The sequence below is a fragment of the Ranitomeya variabilis genome, chromosome 3, assembly GCF_051348905.1.
Source record: "Ranitomeya variabilis isolate aRanVar5 chromosome 3, aRanVar5.hap1, whole genome shotgun sequence".
NCBI lineage: Eukaryota > Metazoa > Chordata > Amphibia > Anura > Dendrobatidae > Ranitomeya > Ranitomeya variabilis.
In genome coordinates this window covers 234,324,331-234,339,057 of record NC_135234.1, presented here as the reverse complement: position 1 = coordinate 234,339,057, position 14,727 = coordinate 234,324,331, and the positions used below count along the sequence as shown (strand labels likewise).

The 14,727-nt window shown below is 41.7% G+C and overlaps 1 protein-coding gene across 7 annotated transcripts in view; it reads left to right on the top strand.

The window, feature by feature from the left end:
- Positions 1-14,418, top strand: part of FOXP4 (forkhead box P4) — an 86,918-nt gene extending 72,500 nt beyond the window's left edge. For all 7 annotated transcript variants that reach the window (XM_077295268.1, XM_077295266.1, XM_077295265.1 and 4 more), the window contains 4 exons: positions 1,782-1,903; positions 7,779-7,845; positions 11,438-11,592; positions 11,704-14,418. In XM_077295268.1, the coding sequence (XP_077151383.1) occupies positions 1,782-1,903; positions 7,779-7,845; positions 11,438-11,592; positions 11,704-11,839 (480 nt within the window). In that variant the 3' untranslated portion in view covers positions 11,840-14,418. The remainder of the gene's footprint in view (positions 1-1,781; positions 1,904-7,778; positions 7,846-11,437; positions 11,593-11,703) is intronic.
- Positions 14,419-14,727: the final 309 nt, after the last annotated feature.

Here is a 14,727-nt window from a genome sequence, read left to right as displayed (position 1 = left end):
GTGTACTACTACCATATGGTGCTTGGAGATAGTTCTGTAATATGATAATGCATAATCATACACAATCTGAGGCCTGTATACTTTGGAGTCATGGAGATATAGAAATGCCCTGTATACATTTATGGTTGCCTGTCATACATGATACTCTTGTGTGCAGGAGTTTTTAGAGCTCCATGTGCCTGCCATACAGACGCTGTTTCTTGGGATAATGCATAGGTGCATTTTAGAAACATACGGAGGTACAGCACTTCTACATTTGGCCTAATATGGCCATGTGTATGAGCCCCTATGGCCCCCATACACATAAGGCTAATGTTGTCCAAACCTGCCATTATCCCTGGACTCGGCCAATATTCCTCCTGACTCTCACCTGACCGATGATGTTGGGCAGATAAGTAGCTGGCGTGTCCGATTTTGGACTTGTGATTCTCCTGTGTTCCTGGTGGTAGTGGTTCTTTCATAGAGAATACAGCAGAGCGAGCACGCCTGTGTATGGGAGAGATGGCCAAGATAGCCGTCAGCCAAATAATAGCAATAGCTACCTATTGAGTATGGGACCCCTTGGGAAGATTTGATTACTTATCTGATCTATCACTTGTACCAGTCTGTCTGCAGCTTAATTTCTACAGCTCAGAATTGGTTGCGGCTGTGTAAATCTCATAGTTTTATACAATGTCGGTCTGAGGTGCCAAGGGCCCACCAGTATCATAGACTCTGAGGGCCCAATTTTTATCTACATGCATTTATTGAAATATAGCACTGGAGGTAAGGGGAGCCACTTCCACCTCAAAAGCAGCAAGCAACTTCCGTTACACACATTATTGGGCTGCAAAGTATGTTTTTGCACAGGCGCCCTCTTGTGTGTGTGTCCGCCCCAGCAAATGATAAATTGCCCTCATATACAAAATGACCTATGCTTCTATCTAATGATGAGCTGAGTAGTTTGTGAAATCAATATTGAGATGCTGCCCTCAAGTGTATTTTGCCTTCTACTGTTCATATGGCCACACGTGCACAGCGGGCCACCTGGGAGTTCCCCTATTCTCCGGTGGGCAGTCCGGCCCTGGGTGTATACATGTTGGTGACTCTTTTCTAGCAATGTTCCATTTTCTAGCACTAGATTTCTCCCATTGTCCTTATCTCTGCCCTGTATTCATGTTCCTCCCTTCTCTTTCCTCCTGGCTCTCATTCTTCCTATAGCCCACTCCCTCCCGTCTGTCTGCGCTCCGGTTGCCTGACCCCTTTCTGACCTCTCAAATTGCTGTTAATGTTTTAGCCTAACGAATTAGTCTCTCATCTCCAGCCAGGGCTTAGAATGAGAGAAGGGGCGCTGCTTTGAAATTGGGGTCATATCATTTGAGTGTGGGAGTGTCAGGAAAGGGTGGTGATATGCACGTGTTGCCATCTTTGCCCTGCTATTAACTCCTTGGTAATCAGTAATGGCAGCTTATGAAACTCTAAAAAATGGGCTGTGTTGATTAGAGGCAAATTAGTTTGAGCAAAAAGAAAGCAGAATCTTTCATATCAGCCACTTGCTCCATTAACCCATGGCTGCCGAGCTGTACAGTTGACTTTCTGAACGGCACACAATACATTTTTGCAGAACTTCAGAACCATGCAAATTGGATTTCTTGGACATTTTTTGGATGTCTTTTTGTGTTTGCAATATATTATTTTGGAGCCCCATTAGGGCACATACCAATATACCAATATTATTGTCTCACAGTTGTATATCTTGTATATAGGTGCTACATTTGTCACATTGTTTCACCTTTCTGCAGAATGCCGTTCGACACAACCTTAGCTTGCATAAGTGCTTTGTGCGTGTGGAGAACGTGAAAGGGGCCGTGTGGACGGTAGATGAGCTGGAATACCAAAAGAGGAGACCGCCAAAGATGACAGGGTAAGATAATGATGAGCAATACGAGATGGTAAATATGACATAAAAGGTTCTACTACAAGACTAGAGCTTGCCGATGGCCTGGGCTGCATTGCCGCCTTCTAAGGAGGGCGACCTGTGGTGAAGGGAGGTATGTGGTTTTGCTTTGATCTTAAATTTGCATTACATCTTCTTTCTGACATATATTGTAAATTATATTCTGGATGTGATGGTTGTTGTTCCTGTGAAAACCCCTTTAAGTAATTTTTTAAAATGTTCTAGGGGTTCTTATATGCTGCTGATCCAGGTCCTGAGACCTCCACCAATCAGTGAAAACACTGCAATGAAGGGCGCAAATCCTTGCTGGTGCACAGAGCAGTGTATGAGTTCAATAGAAAGTCTATGGGTCCAGACAGAGCTTTTTTTTTGAGTGAGGTGTATGGACTCATAGGCCACATTCACACAGTCAGTATTTGGTCAGTATTTTACCTCAGTATCTGTAAGCCAAAACCAGGAGTGGGTGATAAATCCAGAAGTGGTGACATGTTTCTATTAGACTTTTCCTCTGACTGTTCCTTTCCTGGTTTCGGCTTACAAAAACTGATGTAAAATACTGACTGAATACTGAACGTTTGCACATGTCCATAGCATTACTATTGCGGCCATTCAGCAATCTGTACTTGTAGCTGCGCTTTTCAGGGAAGTGTTATGAATAATTGTTTGTGATCTCAAGACTCTTACCTCCCACCGATCAGCAGCACATGGCAGTACCTTTAGCATATAAAAAATGTATTAAATAATTATTACTTTTTTACACTTTTAGTTTGAAAAAAAAAAAGTATTTCATATATTGTAGATGGTAGAGAATATTGTAGATAATACAGTATAGAGTGGATAAGACCCACAGAACTATGGAATTGTTTTACTCAGGCTCGAAAACAATTGTGCAAAGTTCTAATGGCTACAAAAATAGAAGTGTTTAATAGTTTATTTATATCAACAAAAAGCAAAGTGAATGAACAAAAGAGAAATTTAAATCTAATCTATCGTTTGTGTGTATGTGAACCTTGAAGAATTGATGCTGTTCTGAAGACAAAGTCTGGCATTTGGTAGGATTTATAGTCAGGTGTATGGCTAGTAGTATTTATATGAAATAGGTGATAATGATCATTATTTTCATACGTAGGTTGAAACACTGTCATTAACTGAAACATAAACTGCTGTGTAGAAGGCTAAACACTGGGTGAGGAACATACAAACTCTGCTACAAAGAAGAGGTTGTGGAGGACAGGTTCATACACCATGACAAGACTGAGCACATCTGTCATGATCCAGGCCGGGGTTTGTTTCTTTTTATTCTCTCCCTGGTCTGATCATGTGGGGGTTAACCTCTGCCTTGTTTTGGGTTCTGTGTGGCTATTTCAGTCTGCTGTGGCCTGCAGACCAATGTCAGTGTTAGTTCATTCTCCCAGGCTAGAGCAGCTGACCCCTTGATACCATGTTTTGTCCTCTGCCCGTTTACTCAATTCATGTGACTTCCCTTTCCTGCCAGCCCGCTTGTCTTAGTGTTCGCTCCCTGTGCTTGGACCTTTTGGTATGTGACCCAGCTTGTCTTCTGACCTGTTTAACTGTCTCTCGTCTCGGTTATATCTGCTCCTGTCTGGCTCTGACTTCTGGCTTGTTTTTGACCACGTGCATTGCTGTGACCTCTGGTACTTTTTGTCTTGTTTTTGCCTCAACTCGTCTGACCACTCTTTCGCCACCAGGTGGCGCTTGTGCTGCTGCTCAGTGGTGTTACACTTTCTGTGCAACCTCTCTTCCCTCACCAGCATCCCCTGGTGGACGTTGCGCTATACTGCACTGCAGCAGCATTACAACATCAACAAGACACAAGGTTTTTACACTGCATAAGCAAGGTCTCTCCCAAGCAAATATTTCAAAGCAGACTGGGGTTTCAAGATGTTGTGTTCAAGCACCAATAAATAGACAACATTGAAGACTGTAGAAGCAGTGGTTGGCTAAGGAAACATAAGGGACTAGATGAAATATACAACATGGTTACTTCCCCTCTAAATCAGAAGATGTCTAGTGATGCCATCAGCTATGAAATGGCAGCAACTGATGGAGCCCAACTACAAGCATCTGCTGTTGGGAGAAGTCAGACTAGAGTGGTCTTCATGGAAGGACTGCTGCCAAAAAGTCATACCTTCAACATGGAAACAAGGCCAAGTGACACAACTATGCACGAAATCATAGGAACAGAGGAATGTGCAGAAGAATGTCAGCAGGTGCTCTGGACTGAGGAGACAAAATGTAAAATATTTGCCTGTAACAGAAGGCAGTTTGTTCGCTGAAGGGTTGGAGATTGGTACAATAATGAGTGACTGCAGGAAACAGTGAAGCATGGTGTAGGGCACTTGGAAGTTCTAGGCTGCATTTCAGCAAATAGAGCTGATTTCAATGCTGAGAAATACAGAAAGATACTTATCCATCATGCAATACCATTAGGGAGGCCTCTTTATTGGCTCCACATTTATTTTACATCACTGCAACGACTCCAAACATACAGAAAATGTCATTAAGAACTACCTTCAGTGTAAAGAAAAACAAGGAGTCCTGGAATTGATGATATGGCCTCTACAGAGCCCTGATTTTAAAATAATGGAGTTTGTCTGGGATTATATGAAGAGACAGAAAGATTTGTGCCAGCCTACATCCACGGAAGATTTGTGGTTAGTTTTCCAAAATGTTTGGAACTATCCGCACCAAGTTTGAGTTTCTTCTAAATCTGAGTGCCAGTGTGCCTAGAATAATTTATGCTATTTTGAAGGCAAAGGGTATTCACACCAAATATTAATTTGATTTAGATTTTTCTTTTGTTCATTCACTTTGCATTTTTTTAAATTGAAAATTAAACGATGAACATTTCAATTTTTAAAAGCATTCTTACTTCACAGTACTTGTTCCACACATGCCTAAAACATTTGCTCAGTACTGCAGGTTTCTTTCTAAATAATCTGGACAAACTGTACTGGTTATTCCTGAAGTATTATCTGTAATTTACATGCATTCAGTTACCGAATCTTTCACAAATGCTTATTTTGCAGCTATAAATTACATTATTTGAACATTTAGAGTTCAATTAAATAGTTCATTTTTCATTGAAAAAGTCATCTGGAATTTTAATAACAAGATTGTAGTGCCAGTAATAGCAGATTGTGCTGTTTAGCCTGCCACCATGCTTCACGGTGCGCTTGTTTTTAAATTCCAGACAACTTTTGCGAGGAAGGCCAAAACAGGTTGAAACGTTTTGAACATTTAGTTTGCTATTTAAACATATATCAATCAATTTGATGCACCCTTCTACAACTACAAAAAAAATCAGAATTATTTTCCAAAACCCGTGATATTTTCATTTGACATTGATGGAGTTGGAGTTGTTTGAGAGCTTTTTGACTTTTTTGTTAATATTTTGGGGTAGATTATAGCTATTTGATCGTACTCACTGTCAATCTCGTTATGTCAGAGTGACAGTGGCAGTTCAGTGGTTAAATGCCATCTATGTATTACAGCCTTATGCCTTAGCCCACTCCATACATAGTGACCCAACATAAGACGTTCTATTAGGTTTTAGATCGGCAAGAGGTTAATCCACTATTGGCTTTGACCTCAAAAGCTTGGTAAAAACAGCATGAAATTGGCAGGTGTGAGCGCATCCTCAGAGTATAAACAAAATTTTGCTTGCAAAAACTGTACTCGGCCCCAACACCTTGCGCAGGTCAGTTTAGATATACAGCACAGTTACTTTCCAAGAAAACAGAACTCAGACATCAAGTCGCCTCCTGAACTTTCCTGCATTTTTGATGCAGTAGGCTAGGTGCACACAGAGTCTTTTTGCTGGATTTTTGAAGCAGAAGGTGAGAAGAAACCCTAAAATTTTTGAGATTTGGTTTCTGGTCCAAAACCTCAAAAAAAAATCTGTGTGCGCATACCCTAAGGTTGTGTTCCCATGATGATTTTTTTGTGAGTTTTTGACGCTGTGTCAAAAAGCTGCATCTTACAATTGCAGCAAAAGTGGATGGGATTTTTTTTTAGTTTATTTAAAGAATGGCATACCAAAAAGAGACAAAAAAAACAAATAACAAACGCCATAAAAATGCAAGTAAAAAAACAATGCAATGAAAAAAAAATACAAGTGACCTAATTTACCTAATATGTGCAGAAATGCTCCAAAAAATCTGCGACATCAAAAACTCACTAAATACTCATCGTGGGAATAGCCTAAGGCCGGCTTCACACTGGCGTATTGCATCGGATGCGATATGCTAATGACACTCGGCTCCTGCTCGCAGCAGAGCGGGAGCCCAGTGTAATGCGTCTGCTCCGATTCTCTCGCACAGGGAGGATCGGAGCACATCTGCAGAGGAGGCGGAGAAATGAATTTCTCCATCTCCTCCATTGCTGGGGTCCGCTTATAACGCACAGCACTCGGATGATGTCCGAGTGATGTGCGCCGTCTCACTCACACCCACAGGCTTATATAGGTGCGAGTGAGCCGAGAGTTTTCCTCGGTCCGAGACAATAGCAGCATGCTGCGATTGTCTCGGACCGAAGAAAATGGCCGACAAAAAGTCGGCTGCTGGGAGCTGCCCCATAGCTTAACATTGGTCCAAGTGCAATGCGATTTTTTATCGCATTGCACTCGGCCGTTTAAAACGCCAGTGTGACGCCGGCCTAACGGTGTTTTCTCACAGTTTTTTGATAATGAAATTTGCAGTGGATCTTCCACAAAATCCACATCAAAATAAATTCCTTTTGCTGAATATGTTTTATATTGATTTCAGTGGGAAATCTGCTGTACATAGCTGTTCTTAAAAACAAGTTTTTAGTCGTGACAATGTCTTGAAAACCTCGCCACTAAAATAAGAGTGGCATATCACTCCTCCGAGGAACTTGCTGCAAAATTGAAATTCTCAAGTCAAAAAGCTGCAAAAAAAAGTAGGCAAAAAAAAAACCGCTTCCAAGATCGGGTCAATACGGAAAACCATTTGGCGCCTGCTGTGTATGGAAAAACTTTACAGATGTGTGGGGCCCACAGTTTTTAGTAGGCTGCATTCACAAGACGTTGATCTGACACAGATTTTCGAGAAAATCCCTAGCAGAATTCTGAAGCTGATACGCAGCTTTCTTTTCCAGATTTGTAGTTTACATTTATGCGGTTCTGTGTGTGACTAAGGCCCACTCAGTAATTTGCATGGGACTACCTGCCTCAGAGGAAAGTGCTTCAACAAGTGTTTTTTTATCTGATTTCTATGTTGTTTCTGAGGTTTACTCAAAAAATTCTATAGTCATTAACAAAAAAGAATCAGTCAACAATCGGTTTTAGGGCTCATACTCACTTGCGTGAAATACGGCCGAGTCTCGCAGGTTAAAACCCGGCTCTGCCGCCGGCACTCCAGAGCGGAGCGTGCGGCCGCACAACAATACATGGAGCTGCAAGTGGCGGCGGCAGAGCCGGGTGTTACCATGCGAGACTCGGCCGTATTTCACACAAGTGAGTATGAGCCCTTAATGATGTATCGGACTACTATGCCAGCTGTGTGTGGTCCTAATTTGGGGAATACTTCCATTTAATTTACTGAAACAGATGCTTCAGAGGAAATCAGCGTTAAGGTGTAGCACCAGGCGTTGTCAGCAGATGGCAGTAGAGATGCATTACGTTTTCAAACTTGCACATAGAAAAGTACTGAGCCTTGAATTGATATTATTAACATTGAGAAATCGCTACTCTATCACTCTACACTGGATACTGATCAATCGTTTTTACTGATTTTGTTAGTTTTTACAAGCATTGTTTCTCAAATACTCATTTTGTTTTTCCTACTTTGAATTATTGCAGGAGCCCGACCCTTGTAAAGAATATGATTTCAGGCCTTGGCTATGGAGCCCTCAATGCAAGCTACCAGGTGAGTGAGATGAAACCTTTGTGATGAAGGTCCAGCTTTCTAGTCCTATCGATTTTGCAGGTGGTCAGAGCAGTGATTTTACCTCTTCCCTGCCATGGCCAATTTTCATTTTTGTGCTTTCATTTTTTTATGTAGCTTCTTCTTTATTTTTCTATTGACATAGCCGTATGAGGGTTTGCTGTTCATGGGACGAGTCGTAGGTTCAAGTTCAACACTCACGTTACAATATTATGTAAGGAAACGATTAATTTCCTCATCAAAGAGGTTTAGGTGGGCTTGTTTTTTTGTGTTGTAACTGACATTATTATTGATACCAATTTGTGGTATATACAACGGTTTGATTGCTTATTATTGCGTTTTTTAGGGAGGTGTGGAGACTATCAAACCATCTCTCTGGCATTTAGATTTTTTTTTCTTCTCTTTACGGTATTTTTCTTACAGATTGATTAAAGTTAGGTTTCGATACATCAAATGTTCACAGAATTTTTAGCTCCTAAATTATTTAAAAAAAAGAGAAAAGTGACAAATGATTGGATATGATCATCCACCATCACGAAACACAGGCAAATGCTAAAAATCCATTATGGCCGATCACCTTGTCAGCAAATATCAGTGGTCAGCTGCATATTAGTTTTAAGAGATCATCAGTGGGTATTAACACTCCCTCGCTTCATTCAGTTTCTTTCTGTATCTTGTAATATTGTGGTATTGTTTTTACATTTTAATTTCAGGGAATGCAAGTTAACTTACTTTTAACTTGATTTGCTAAAACAAATGATGGGCGAACCCTTGGATGTTTGGGTCATGTCGGTTGGCCGAACATCCAATAAAACTTTGGTTCGAGTACTACCACGGTACCCGATCCCGGACACCATTCAGATGAATGGGCCTGCACATCCGTTGTTTGCCATGCTGTCATCTGCCTGACAGCACGGCAAACACAGGCTCTGATCTTCGAAAGTATGATTACCGCCTGTCAGAGAGCTGCGGTTCCCATGCTGTCAGAAGACAGTGTGAGCCAGCAGCTGAGACCGGCAGCAAAAAGGTTACCTCCTGTCAGAGAGGTGTCGGATGATGAGAGAGTACTACTTCCATCAACCTACGCCTGTTGTTGCTAATAACAGCGAGAGCAGATGCCGCTGATGGGAGTATTTATCATCCGGCGCCTGCACTATAAATATGTAAAAAAAATGACTTGGGGTCTTTTCTATTAGTTGATAAACAGTGCAGTCAAAACTGACAGCTTCGGGCTGCAACCCTCAGCTGCCAGCTTTATCATGGCTGGTCATCAATAATAAGAGGGGGGATCCTGTGCCATTTTTTAAAATTACATAAAGAAATAATTTTTTTAAAAAAACAGCGTGGCGTCCCCCCATTTTGACAGCCATCCAAGCTAAAGCAAACAGCTGTGGGCTGGTATTCTCAGACTGGTAAAGGACCATAGATATAGCCTGCCCCTCCCAGCCTAAAAATAGCAGCCTGCTGTCAGGCCCAGAAAAGGCACATTTATTATGCCTAATCAACCGAACATCGGGGAAACACCCAAAGCACGGGCTCCCAAACAGTAACAGAGACTTCATGGACAAGCCCGTGTTTGATGCAACCCCAAACTTTACTGTCTTTACTGTCTCTATTTAAAACCTATATTTTCAAGAACTATTACATCTCAAATAAAAAAGACCAGTCAATCTGACAGTTCTGTGTGAGGACACTGGAGTATACACTACCGTTCAAACGTTTAGGGTCACCCAGACAATTTTGTGTTTTCCATGAAAACTCATACTTTTATTAATCAAATGAGTTGCCAAATGAATTGAAAATCTAGTCCAGACATTGACAAGGTTGGAAAAAAAGATTTTTATTTGAAATAATAATTTTCTTCTTCAAACTTTTTCTTTCGTCAAAGAATGCTCCCTTTGCAGCAATTACAGCATTGCAGACCTTTTGCATTCTAGCAGTTAATTTGCTGAGGTAATCTGGAGAAATTTCACCCCATGCTTCCAGAAGCCCCCCCACCACAAGTTGGTTTGGCTTGATGGGCACTTTTTGCGTAACATGCGGTCAATTGCTCCCACAACAGCTCAATGGGGTTGCGATCTGGTGACTGCGCTAGCTACTGCATTACAGATAGAATGCCAGCTGCCTGTTTCTTCCCTAAATAGTTCTTGCATAATCTGGAGGTGTGCTTTGGGTCATTGTCCTGTTGTAGGATGAAATTGGCTCCAATCAAGCGCTGTCCACAGAGTATGGCATGGCTTTGCAAAATGGAGTGATGGCCTTCCTTATTCAATATCTCTTTTACCTTGTACAAATCTCCCACTTTACCAGCACCAAAGCAACCCTAGACCATCACATTACCTCCACCATGCTTGACAGATGGCGTCAGGCACTCTTCCAGCATCTTTTCAGTTGTTCTGCGTCTAACAAATGTTCTTCTGTGTGATCCAAACACCTCAAACTTGGATTCGTCTGTCCATAACACTTTTTTCCAATCTTCCTCTGTCCAATATCTGTTCTTTTACCCATATTAATCTTTTCCTTTTATTAGCCAGTCTCAGATATGGACTTTTTCTTTGCCACTCTGCCCTGAAGGCCAGCATCCTGGAGTCGCCTCTTCACTGTAGACGTTGACACTCGTGTTTTGCGTGTACTATTTAATGAAGCTGCCAGTTGAGGACCTGTGAGGCGTCGATTTCTCAAACTACATACTCAAATGTACTTATCTTGTTGCTCAGTTGTGCAGCGGGGCCTCCCACTTCTCTTTCTACTCTGGTTAGAGCCTGTTTGTGCTCTCCTCTGAAGGGAGTAGTACACACCGTTGTAGAAAATCTTCAGTTTCTTGGCAGTTTCTCACATGGAACAGCCTTCATTTCTAAGAACAAGAATAGACTGTTGAGTTTCACATGAAAGTTCTTTTTTTTGGCCATTTTGAGAGTTTAATGGAACCAACAGATGTAATGCTCCAGATTCTCAACTAGCTCAAAGGAAGGTCAGGTTTATAGGTTCTCTAATCAGCCAAACTGTTTTCAGCTGTGCTAACATACTTGCACAAGGGTTTTCAATGGTATTCTAACCATCCATTAGCCTTCTTACACAGTTAGCAAACACAAAGTACCATAAGAACACTGGAGTGATGGTTGTCGGAAATGGGCCTCTATACACCTATGAAGATATTGCATTACAAACCAGACGTTTGCAGCTAGAATAGTCATTTACCACATTAACAATGTATAGAGTGTATTTCTGAATCATTTAATGTTAGCTTCATTGGAAAAAACTGTGCTTTTCTTTAAAAAATAAGGACATTTCTAAGTGACCCTAAACTTTTGAATGGTAGTGTACATCTGTAAAAACCTGCCAAATGGTGAATAACATTAGAGGTAAAATATGGGCTCATACCAGTCTGAGTCCCATAAAACCCTGGTCAGCAATATGGCAAAGTCCTTACAGCTTGGCTATACAAACACATGACTTTCAGTACTCTCTACTTCAATACTGAATATGGATATGAACAAAAATAGTGTAAAAGTCAGTTGTTGTAAGTGCTGTTACATTTCTACCCTTACACATATCTGTCTTTGTTCCAACCCAGGCTGCCCTGGCAGAAAGTAGTTTCCCTCTGCTGAACAGCCCCCCACTGCACAACAGTTCAGGCAGTGGAATCCATGGTGGACATGACGATGTCACCAGCACCGGGGAACCTGGGAACAGTAATGGGAGCAGCCCGCGCCTTTCTCCTCAGTACAGGTAATTCCGCTCAGGCTGTGGTATTCCCCATCATCTTGGAATTTTAGGAAATTGTAATAGTTGTACATCACAATTTATGTCTTACTAAATGTTTACCTTTTGCCATTGTAGTCAGTCTGTTCACGTCAAAGAAGAGCCGACTGAAGAAGACGTCAGACCGGCCTCTCTCTCTGCTACTAACCAGAATACAGTGCTACCAGAAGACCATGACTTGGAACCAGAGACAGCTATGGAAGATTTGTCCTAATAGCTTTAGTGCCCATGTGTTACCTCCCTTGCCCCAAAGTCCAGCACTTCCATCAGAGACCAAGTTGACCCTTCCCCCCAAACGTTGTTCAGTTAAAACTGAATGAGACTTGAACATGACTATTTCCAACCCCCAGGGTCTTCCTCAGTCTGGCAGCACTTCAGTGACTTATGGACAGAAGAGGGATATCCCACAATCCTTTTCTCACCAAGCAGACATGGAATGGGCACTGACACTATATGGCCAGATATTATAACCAAGGGACACTCCTGTTTTCTTATCCCTTCTGCACATTAAGGGAAGTTTGGACACTTTTTAAAAATGGCTCTGAAGAGCATGCCTGGACTTCTCTCTCCGTCCCACTGAGCATTTAGGACTGGGTGTCCCTAATCAGATTTTCCTTTCTAGCGCTTTTGTCTGGTCACTTCTAAAGGTACCAAAAACCCAGACTTTGTTATTTATTTTCTGTGCTTCTTTTGGATCAATGTTACTCCTGGCATTCTTCACACAAACATGTGAGCATATGGTACGTACACTAAGAAATGAGTCCAGACGCATCCAGAATACCAACAATATGCGTATCGAATTCACCTTTCACTTGTAGACAAATGCACATGTAGAGGACTGTCAGAAGCAGTGCTGCCTGTGCCTTTAAGGAACATGTGCACCATAAAGTAAGATAAATGTTTCTTCTGTCTACAAAAAAAATGAATTCCTGGACTTCCCATCTCTTCAAAAACTTTTCGAATATTTTTTTATACTAGTTAAATATATTGCTCCAGTAAAGGTGCAACAAGTCATAAAGGTGATTACATCACTTCTGCTGGAAAACAGCTGATAATCCCCTTTTACAGTACAACCCATGGTCTCCATTCATAGGCGGCACCCGCAGTACTTAAAGGTCTACATCGCTGTCTGATAAGTGGAGTATGGTGCTAGTTACTTTTGTATAAAGATTGTTTATTTGTTAGTTGACTAGAAAAATGGCATCGGTGAGATCTGTAGCACAAAGGTATCTAGCCTCATACAGTTTGGATGGGCCTACATACCAGGTTTTTTGCCCCAAATTTGAGAGCAGCATAATGTAGGAAAGAGACTCTGATCCCAAAGATGTATCACTTACTGAGCTTCTTGCTGCTGTTTCGATAAAATCACTGTTTTCACATGCAAATCTACCTTTTCACTGAATGCTGAGCTCTGTGTAACCCCGCCCACACCACTGATTGGCCTGCTTTCTGTGTATATGGGCAGAAAGCTGCCAATCAGTGGTGGGGGTGCGGTCATACAGTGTTTAGGAATATGGAGGACTACATGGCAGCAGGTTTACTAGTCCTCGTGATAATCTCCTGCTGATAAAACAGTGATTTTAACCAAACCACAGCAAGTAGCCCCATAAGTGACACATCGTTGGAATCGGGGTCCCTGCATCTACATTATGCTGCTATCGGATAAGGTGCTAAAAATCTGGTAACAGATTCCCTTTTAAAGGAATATAATTCTGATGTTACATTCAGGAACATCAGATGATCTGTCTTCATACGAAGAAGTTTACTTTATTTGGGACCAATTATGTTGCGTATGGTGAACACAACCCAACTCTACCATTCATTATTTTTTCTGTTGTCTTACACGTGCAGTACATGTACATATGAAATCCCTGTTATTTTTCATCCCTGTCGAATTCTGAAAAAAAAACTTCTTCCTTTTATGTGCATGTGGCAAAATTTCCCACAGCTCCGATATAAGCGAAGGGCTAGTTGGACCCTTCCTCGTGTGTGCTGCATCCTCCTTTGCCTCCCTGACCAAAGATACCTCTTCATGCCAAATAAACCAAAACCACCTCTTACTTTGGCTTTTATGGTCCTGGTACAAGTATGGAGGTTACCCTAAGCCAAAGGTACTTGTGTATCAATAACAGATAACGAGACTGACTCTTCATCGTGCCCCCACACTCCCAATGTTGGAGCCCAAGCTCACCTTGCGCTTTATGTCATTGACCTGCATTCACACATTGTGAGGCCTGGGGTCGCATCAGTTGTGGCCATCCTGCACTTTGTGCAAACATTTGTTGATTGTGGTAACATTTGTTGATTGTGTATGTTTGTAGACAGACTAGAAGAAGTACTAATTTTAATCATATAGAAGTCATCGTAGCTGAAATGTGTGTTACACACTGATAATGTTGTGCCCAGATACACTATGTGTGCAAGTTGTTGGATGCATTTTTTTTTTACATTGAAAAACTATTTCTGTTCAGTGTTTAAAGATGTAATTGGCATTGTGTGTCCCCCGCCATGGGTGAGAGGATGTCTACTCACTACAGTCATTCCCTGTGTCCTTCCCCATGGAAGTGCCCATATATTGTGTCACTATGCTGCTGGCGGTGGGAGGAGGAAGAGGAGAGAAAAGGCAGGAATTGTTACCTCAACAGTGCAGAGGTCTCTGTATAAAGGATCCAACACTGTGCCGGCATCACGTGTGCGCCTGGTACAGAATCCTCGTGTACAATAGGTTCTAGGTGCATGAGACAAATATGTATGGACATTGGCATATAAAATGCAATAAATATAATTCTGTCACCTATCTGTTACTTGAGTAAGCAACGAAGCATGACACATTTCATATCCTCTTGAATTTAATTGAAGTTTCTCAATGTAGCAAACCCTTTCCGCAGTCCACAGTCCGTGAATATTTACACAACGGTACATGCAAATCCACAGTCACTCAACTCGCAATATCCAAAATTAGATGACTGCCTGGGAAATGACAGTTACTCAGACTTGCTCTTATAGTCGTGTATATTATGGAAATATTGTTCTTACACCAGTTAGCCATCACATAAAACCACTTGCCTTGTGACCTATTGCGGCATAGACTCCCCGAGATCG